The 9,376-nt window shown below is 41.4% G+C and overlaps 1 protein-coding gene across 1 annotated transcript in view; it reads left to right on the plus strand.

Moving 5' to 3' along the window:
• The first annotated feature begins 2,526 nt into the window (after positions 1-2,526).
• LOC109926101 (STE20/SPS1-related proline-alanine-rich protein kinase-like) overlaps positions 2,527-9,376 on the plus strand; it is a 54,973-nt gene continuing 48,123 nt past the window's right edge. The window contains exons 1-4 of the mRNA XM_048618844.1: positions 2,527-2,566; positions 4,733-4,845; positions 5,717-5,825; positions 6,054-6,195. Of these exons, the coding sequence (XP_048474801.1) occupies positions 2,527-2,566; positions 4,733-4,845; positions 5,717-5,825; positions 6,054-6,195 (404 nt within the window). The remainder of the gene's footprint in view (positions 2,567-4,732; positions 4,846-5,716; positions 5,826-6,053; positions 6,196-9,376) is intronic.

Genomic DNA, 9,376 nt, shown 5'->3' on the forward strand with positions numbered 1-9,376 from the left:
CTTCATAATGTTTGATGGAACAAAGTTCTTCCTCATCCATGATCTAACATTGCTCAATCTAACATAGAAGTAGTCATGAAGTCAATAGGTGTGGAGGAGTGGCATATTCAGCATGTACACAGACCCGTCCAAACTAGAAAAAGTAATAGACTAACCCTGAAACAGTCAGGTACATTAGAAGTGGAGACTGGAGGAGAAGATATTGCTGAAAATGCATTGGATATTTTGGGATATGTTAGAGTAGTAGCACAGAGGTAGACAACCTCTGTAAGGTTGGTATCAGCAGTGTTAAAGGAGAGGGGAATGATGCCCGTGAGAGGAAGCATTAATGATCTCAATGAACATTGAGGCAAGGAATACCAGTTGAATGGAGAGGGCACTGATGAAGGACAGTGTGGTGAAGTTTGCAGAGGTCAAGAGAAAGCTACAGAGTTTCATGGAATCGAGGCTACTCTGAGAAGAAAGCCAGTGAATGAAGAGGTCATGGTTAAGTCAACTGTATGAACAGTCTGAATCTTAGAGAGAAAACGTCTGGAAGGTCTGTACATTTGACATTGAATATGTGGGTGGAAGAGAATGTTAATTACTGAGAAGAACATAGAACATTGAACATAGAAGAAGCCTATAATTGTCCCAGCACAATTGTCTTGGTGATTATGGTCATGCTGTGGTAATGTCACTGCACTAGTAATCCAGGGGCCTAATGCTCTGTCCACCCTGGTTCAAATCCCACTATGACAGCTGGTGTAATTTAAAATAATAAATCTGGAACATAAAGCTCGTCTCAATGATGGCAATCATAGCAATTATCGTTGTGATAACAATCCATCTGGTTCACTAATGTCCTTTAGGGAAGGAAAACTGCCATCCTTGCGTAGTCTGGCCTACATGTGACTCCAGAAGAACAACAATGGGGTTGACTCTTGATTGCCCTTGGAAATGTGCAAACAAGCCACTTAATTCAAGGTCAGTATGGGATTGGGAATAAATGCTGGCCTTGCCAATGATGCCTACATCCCAGGAAAGAATAGATAAACTCTCTGGAATAATTCCGACTTTGCCTATGGATGGAAGGTTTCTAGAGAAGGTTATATGATTGGAACCTGGATAACCAAGCCAATGGTGTTCACATTTCTGTCACTCTGGCTTGACAGTACAGGGGTGGGAACCACACCTGTCTCTACATAAATCGTTTAAGTATTACATTGCACTGGGCCTTTTTCTAGTCAAACGATGACTAATTAATTTTACATTGTAAAATCTTTGGGGAAAAATGAAATAAATGAAGGATCTATGTGATATTTGTATTCAGTATCATGGAAGAATATTAGTTGTGAGTGGTGATTTAGTCAATTTACTGTGGGTTGGTGCTGTGGTGTGTGGGAGTTTGAGTTCTCATGAAGACCGAGGGGTTTTCCTACACACATTTTTCATAGTTTTTTAAATCTTTATATGTTGTGTTTAATATTTTAGTCCAGAGTTTGTGAAATTTGAAGCATGAGTTAGTCTAGTCGGTAGTGATCAAAAAATTATTTTAAAAGAATAATTTTCTGACTTTGTGTTTCCTATGGGAACCTGTGTCGAAAATTCATGGAAGTATGATATTCCATTCACTTGAGTTAATTCTGCACTTAAATGTGCCCCTTGTGCAAAGTGTGAAGTAAAAAAATTACTATTTGAAGTTTTACAGTTAGTATGCTTCTGTCACAGTGCAGATATTAAAGTTTAACACTTACTTTTGAGAGTTTTACATATTTAACAATTTTAATAAATGGAAGAAAGTCAGCCATTTGCTGCTGGTTTTCCCAACCTTGATAACATGGTCTCCTCCTAAGGGCAAGAACTGGGGATGAACAAGTGCTGCTCATTTAGACCCTCAGGATGTGCTTATTTAAACAGTGGGAATTCTGGCAATATGCCACCTTAACAGGTAAACATCATCATTCTGTCTCCGAGTAACTTTGGTGAGGAAGGAAACAGCTAATTCTTATTAAGTGCTATGACTGTGGTTCATGGACCACAACTATCATGTTTGTTGGAATCTTCCATTCATGATCCATTAAAGCTGAACATTAAACATTGAACCATTGCTTACCAGAGTCAGACCACTCCTAATGATTTCCAGACTGTTGCTATGAAAGCAGAAAATATGTTTCTGCATTGCTTTGATAATATATTGCCATTTTTTTAAACTGTGTCTACTGGGCGACTTTTACTTGTAGTCTCTCACCTCGTCTTGGGTTTTTTGGCTTTTTCTAAGTAATAATTATTGGTGCCTGCCCAGTGACTTACCTGATGTGGAGCCAAGCCACGGAAAGCTGCAATGATTGAGCTGCTGAGTTGGATGAGTATAGCTGGTGTCAGACTGGGGGCTGAGGAACTATTTGTGCCCTCCAGTGCTTAAGTGGAATAAATTAGTCAGGGCTCTTGCTCCTGACTGCCCACCACCCAGTAGGAAACACATGGATATGTATATTGCTGAGATCAGGACGAGTGTCACCCATTCCAAGGAGAAGTACTCTGTCGATGCTCATTGTTAAGCTTCACGTGAAGAACGGTCAGTTGGGTGAGATATCCAGGAGAGATTCTCACCTATCAGAAAACATTAGAAATATCCAGCAGGTCAGGCAGTTTCTGGGGAGAGAGAAACAGAGTTAATATTTCAGATGAGTTCTTATGAAAGATCATCTACTTGAAACATTAACTCTCTTTCTGTCTTCACAGGTGCTCCCAGAACTGCTGAGTATTTGCAGCATTTTCTATTTTGGTTTCAGATTTCCAGCATGTGCAGCATATTATTTTTTGTACCAGAGAAACTGCACCCTAGTAAGGAGTCAACGCCTGTAAGGAAGGAAATGTTTTCAATTTATTTTAAGGATAATCCACTCCCAGATATTCCATAGTTGTTGATTAAATGTTGATAGTCTATAAATGCATCCTTTTGTTAAAAAACTTACGTTTATATAGTGCTGTTCATGATCTCAGGATGTCCTACAGCCAGTGGAGTTCTTTAAAGAATAGTCACTGTTTTTATACTCCTTTACCTTGTATCTTCTACCTCTGTGCACTGTTGGAGTTTATCCTTGTAGTGGTAAACATGCAGAATTTCAGCAAACTTCCTGCTCACAGCAAATTAACAGGAACAAGGCACTTTCACAGTTCAGCAGTAACTGGGTGAAGTTACTGCATCAATTTGGAGATGTGGCCTGTAATATTTACAGAAACACATTTCTATAGTGCATTTCCTGTCCTCGGGATGTTCTTAAAATGCTTCACAGCAAGTATTCTTGAAATGTAGTCACTGTTCAATTGGGTGAAATAGCAAACAGCAATGTGCTAATGACCTGATAATCTGTTTTTAGTGGTGTTGATTCAGGAATAAATATTGGACAAGCCACAGGGAAGAACTACCCTGTTCTACTTCAAATAATATTATAGGATCTTTTCCATCATCCCAAAGCATGATACCTCCCAGCAGTTCTACACTCCCTTGGTAAAAAAAGGTAAAGTCACCATTGTCCCATTCTCTCATCAGAAAGATTGACCAGTGGTGGTTTCACCTGAGAGTCACCACACTTCTGGCGAGGGGAGAGGTTGAGAAGGAGAGTCCTTCATAGTAACAGTCATCACTCTGCTTGGCAAACCAGCTGACCAGAAAACTGAGCTAACTGACCCCCAACTTGCTTAATATTTCCTTAGTACTTAGTGTACTGAAATGTAAGCCTAGGCTATGGCGCTGTAGTCTCTGGACTGGAGCTTGAACCCCTAGTGTTCTGAATCAGCGATGAAAATGCCACTGTTGATCCAAAGTTAACAAATTGATTCAGCATCTTCTTTTGTCTATGAAACAACTTGAAAATGACCAGGTAATTGACTGAGTGATAGTAACAAAAATGCTGGTGTCAGAATGGGTGGGCTAGTGATACTGTTGTAAGACATTTTAAAGGGGAGGGGAAGGGCTGTGGGGTAGACCAGTCAAACACAGACTAAACAATGAATGGCAGTGCCGCAAGAATACTGAGCATAGGTTTAATTGCATCAACTCAGCTCTGCCCCTGCATGGAAGAGGATGCTCCAACACACGGAATGGGTTCGTCCAAGGCTCCTAAGCTTTTAGCTAAGACAAGGGACAGTCATTTAATCCATTAATAAAATCTGTGGGACCATGTCCACAAGTGGCTCAATTTGAATATTTCCATTTCCCCCCTACCTCCCCAACTTTCTGCTTAAAATGGCTTAGTTTCTGCTTAGCTCCCCACGGTCACGTATCTGAAATCAATTAATTTACAGGTATCAATTTCAGGTTCAAACCTGTGACCTAGTACATGAAGATAATGACTTATCAAAAAAACGTTGATTGCATATGCCCAAGTATACAAAGTGGTTTAGATTTTCAGTTGTATTGGTGCAACTTGCTGTGAACTGAAAACCTTACAATTGTCAACAGCAACTTGCATTCGACCATTGTTAAATGTTCAGAAAGCTTTCTCAAAGATCGCCTCTGGAAAGAGACCACCGATCATGGGTCAGTCCCAACAGTAAACTAATTGTGAAGAATTGACCCTTGAGTTAGAAAACTGTCTGTCAAAAGATTAGCCTGGAAGAAGCTTTGCTGAATCTGGAGACTATTGGAAAAAGTCAAGAGCAGCATGCTGGATGAGTTTGTTTTTTTTCTGTTTTTTTTTCCCCTTATGATTGCTAATTGTGAGTTTCTCTTCTTTTCTTGCTGCAGGCAGTGGGGCCACTGCTGTAGTACAAGCAGCTCTCTGCAAACCCAAGAAGGAGAGGGTGGCAATAAAGAGAATCAATCTGGAGAAATGCAACACAAGTATGGACGAGCTCCTGGTGAGTTATGGCACCAAATTTAGCCAAGAGTTTGTCTTGCCAAAGTTTTTTGTGCTTACTGTGGCTAGTGCTACAAGATGTTGCACCAGTGAAAGCTAGGGCATTGACAGAACTTGGAAGCAGGTCAATGGCCAATCTCAGAGCCGGTGCAGAGCAAGAAACTAAAACTAAATGACAGCCACAGGGTCAATGAGTAGAGCTTGTCCACTACAAAATTACAGGCTTCAGTTAGCTGTAGATTCAAACAGTGTTTTCTAGTTTGGCAGTAGGCCTGGTTTGCATCATAGAGTTAGGAAAACTGTGCTTTGTGTGAATCTAGATAAGCAGTTCATGCACCTGCTGAAGGCTTCACAACGAGGTTCATCCCTGTCCTTGCTTTTAAGCCCACATATTCATTCTTTCTAGTTTGAACCTCCCCATACCTAATCAAGCATATAGAGGGCAATAGATACAATCAGTGCTTTTTTTTTTGTGAGAATATCTGTTGTTCCAGCATATTTTCAGGGATTTTTGAATTCATTTATGGGATGTGGGCATCGCTGGCTGGGCCAACATGCATTGCCATCCCTGGTTGCCCCTTGAGAAGGTGGCGAAGAGCTGTCTTCTTGAACTGCTACAGTCCATGTGCTGTGAAACCCACAATGTTGTTAGGTAGGCAATTCCAGAATTTTGACTCCGTGACACTGAAGGAACGGCAATATATTCCCAAGTCAGGATGATGAGTGACTTGGAATAATCAGTGTTTTGTTATGGTGATGACTTTTTCTGTTGTTCCAGCTTACGTTGGGTTGTGACAGATTGTCATGGAGTTAAGAGGCACATAATGAAATACTGCTGCAAAACGTTGATCACTTTGTTTTTCTCTGAACAGAAAGAGATTCAAGCCATGAGTCAGTGCAATCACCCCAATGTCGTGACCTATTTCACCTCATTTGTTGTGAAGGATGAACTCTGGTTGGTCATGAAGCTGCTGAGCGGAGGTGAGAAAATTCAGACAGAAAGGAGGAAAAATTCTATCACTCTGGTGTTAATTAGTTGAGTAGATTCAAAATTGGGATATTTTAAACTTTGAGGCACTCAGGGAATTGGAGAGGTGGAAAGTGGGAGCAGGTTAGAGTGAGAGATAGTGAGTGAGCAAAGTTGCTTGTAAGAGAAAGAGATTTGTGTTTGGATGCATGGTGACCCAGCATTTCTTGCTCCTGTTTCAGGCTCTATGTTGGATATAATCAGGAGGACAATCAGCAACAATGAACACAAGAATGGCGTGCTAGATGAGCCAGTAATAGCAACAGTGTTAAAAGAAGTGTTGGAGGGCTTGGATTATCTGCATAGGAATGGACAAATTCACAGGTGAACTTTCAAGGATTGATCTCGAATGCAAATTGAGTAGAGGAAGTCAGGTAGCAATGTTTAATCCTGAGGGATTTAATTCAGTAATTTTAAATGAACAAGGAATATTATTTCTATCTCTTTAACATGATGCTGTAGATAATCTTTTTATTGAAATATTGTCTATTCCCTCATACAATTCAGGGCATTGGTCAGTATTTTATTTTGTGGTGAAAAATAAATTAAGAACTTGCATTTATGTAGTGTCTTTACTGAATCTGGGACATCGCAAGTTTTACTGTAAGTGAATTTTACAGCCGATTTTATGACTTTCAGTTGTAATATAGAAAACGCAGCAGCCAGATTCCTCACAGCAAGGTCTCACAAACAGTACTATGACAATGACAGGTGATCTGGTTTTGTGATCTTCGTTGAATGATTAAATATTGGTCAGGGCACCAGTGAGAACTCCCCTGCTTCTTTAAAACCAACATGACATGGGATCTTTTGCATCCATCTAAAACCTTAGTTTAACATCTCATTTGAAAAACAGCATTCCCTCAGTACTGCAGTAGGAATGAGAGCCTGGATTACATGCTCAAGACTATGTAGTGCAACCTGAATCCACAACGTCTTGATAGAGGTGAGAGTTCTACCAATGACTCAGCTGACACTGATGCCTTCAAATCAGCTCAGGATGCAATAGCAGAGCATTTATAAAAACATGATGGGATCAAGCAACGTCAGAATGGCTTCACAAAGAGGAAATCATGCCTGAAAAATGTGTTAGAATTCTTTAAGAAGGTAACAAGCAGGACAGATAAAGTGGATCCAGTAGATGTAATATATTTGGATTTCCAGAAGGGGCTTCTGTAGTGATTGGAACCAGCTGGATCTTGTTGACTACGAGATCCTTGATTGGCCCAGCTTAATGACCCCAATCGGGAGAGCCCTGGCTAACCAATATAACCAGGAGATGAGCATCTCCTCCATCCTGGGAACTGACTCCGAGCTGGCTGACTGCAGCCAGTGATGCTGCTGTTTTTGAGAACTGATTTCTGAGCTGGCTGATCACAGCCAGCGATACTGTTTTATATTGGTGAAATGAATGGATGATTTGGTAACAGCACCTGGCCTTTGTGCCACTGCTTTAGTGTATGGGTCCTCGACTGAACTTGTGTGTGGACATGGCCTTTGTGGATAGACCATGCCTCAGCGTGTGTTGGACCGTGCCTCTGTGAGCATACTGTGTCTTCATGTTTGGGCTATGCTTTTGTGCATGTATCGTGTCTTCGTGCCTCCCCACCATGTGTACGAGGCCAACCAAAAGCTTTGGGACTGTGTGTTTATCTGTGTGGTTTTGTACTTTTGTTTGAACCAAACTGTGTTTGTGAACAATATTTTATGTCAACACCTCTGCTCTTTGGTGAATTACCTGATGTACAGTGACCTTGCCATGTGTTGTGTTCAAGACACGTATCTTATGTGGACTTGAATTTACTGTTCGAACTGATTTTTTTTTCGGATGTTCTCTGTTAATGTGACTTGTTTTTGATATATTGTGACTGACGCTATGTGTTTGTCTGTAAGATTTTGTGCTACAGTTTGAACTGAACCGTTTCTATACGGTATTTTATGTCAATGTCTCTGCTCTTTGGCAATTTGGCTGATGTACAGTGACCTTGCTATGTGCTGCGTTTGGGACACTGTTTTCTACTGTTTGGACTTGAATGTTTTTCTGTAGGATGTTCTTTGTTAACGTCTTTGTTTTCTGTGACTTGTTTTTGATGTTGTGTTGTGTCTGTGACACTAGTTTGTGAATTTTGAATAAAAGAGTATGATCAGGAAATTTAGAGTCTCCTCAGTCCGGGGGACTGACTCTGAGCTGGCTGGCCACAGCCAGTGTACTGTGCACAAGTAAATAAGGGGTGACTTAGTGATGGGATACTGGCCTTTTGTGCAGTTATTTCAGCGGTGATGAGAGAAAACAGGGCGTGCCTGAAGAATATTCGCTTGCAACAGTTGTCCTTGAGTTGGGGTATGCCTTTATGTGGGAAACTTGACTCATTTGAACCTGCTGGTAAAGACGGCCCGGTATGTGGAAAGAATGTGATAATTTTTTCTGGGCAAATGATATTGGTTTTCATCTGCCCTAATGAGGAATCCTTCTGACTGCTGGTGGACTTGCAGCATTTTTGGTTATAAGGGGCTTAACTTTCCCAGTGGTACCAGAGACTAAAGCCTTCCAAGAGTTGATGGAGTTGCTTTCAGGCATTTTACAACCCCAAACCACCTCTAATTGTGAGAAACTATTGCTTTTATTCGGCTGTTAGAGAGCCACAGGAATCTCTATTGGGATTTTTGATGAGGTTATGATGACTGGCAGAGGCATGTGATTTTGTGTTGACCCTGAATGAGATGCTGAGAGACTGTTTGGTATGTGGGATTAATGATGTAACTATGCAGATATGCCTACTAGCTGAAGCCCAACTGGATTTCAAACATGCACTACTGTTGGTGTTGTCATTAGAAAATGCAGCAAGTGGAACATGGTAGCTACAGGGCATCCCAATGGAAGTGGACTCCCTCACCTGTCCGACTGAGCTTGGGGATCACCACTCGAGTGTAGGCAATCGCAGAGACTCACACAGGGCACAACCTGAGCAGAGAGACCCTAGGCCAGACCACAGCAGAACCCCACAACAAAGCCAGGATTTGGCCAAGTGGCTAAAACATTCTTCAGGATTTGGGCCGACAAGCCATTGTAGTTGCTGCTGGTATGCAGACTCTAGACAAAGGAGTCTTAAGACCTGACTTGAGTAAGAAGTCTCTTACTCCAGTACTCAGAGCGCAGACCCTGGAATGTCCCCCTGCATGTGGCTTGGAACAATTACATTGCTTAGCAACATCCAAATAAGAAGCAATTCTAAAATTAATGTTTGGTTAAATGGCCACCCAGTTCCCATGGAGGTCGATACTGGCACAGCTATATCTGTGGTTGCAGAATCTGTCTTTAACAACACTTACTCAGGACTCCAACCCTTAAGTTTGCACAAGACCTCAGCCAGACCGAGAACATACACTGGAGAACCGTTGAAGATTAAGGGTATGACTTTGGTTCCGGTCTCCTATGAGAAACAGTTGATGCAGTTACTACTGATGGTAGTAAAAGGCTCAGGCCCAAGCCTATTGGGGTGGAATT

Source organism: Rhincodon typus, chromosome 41, assembly GCF_021869965.1.
Source record: "Rhincodon typus isolate 14 chromosome 41, sRhiTyp1.1, whole genome shotgun sequence".
Classification (NCBI taxonomy): domain Eukaryota; kingdom Metazoa; phylum Chordata; class Chondrichthyes; order Orectolobiformes; family Rhincodontidae; genus Rhincodon; species Rhincodon typus.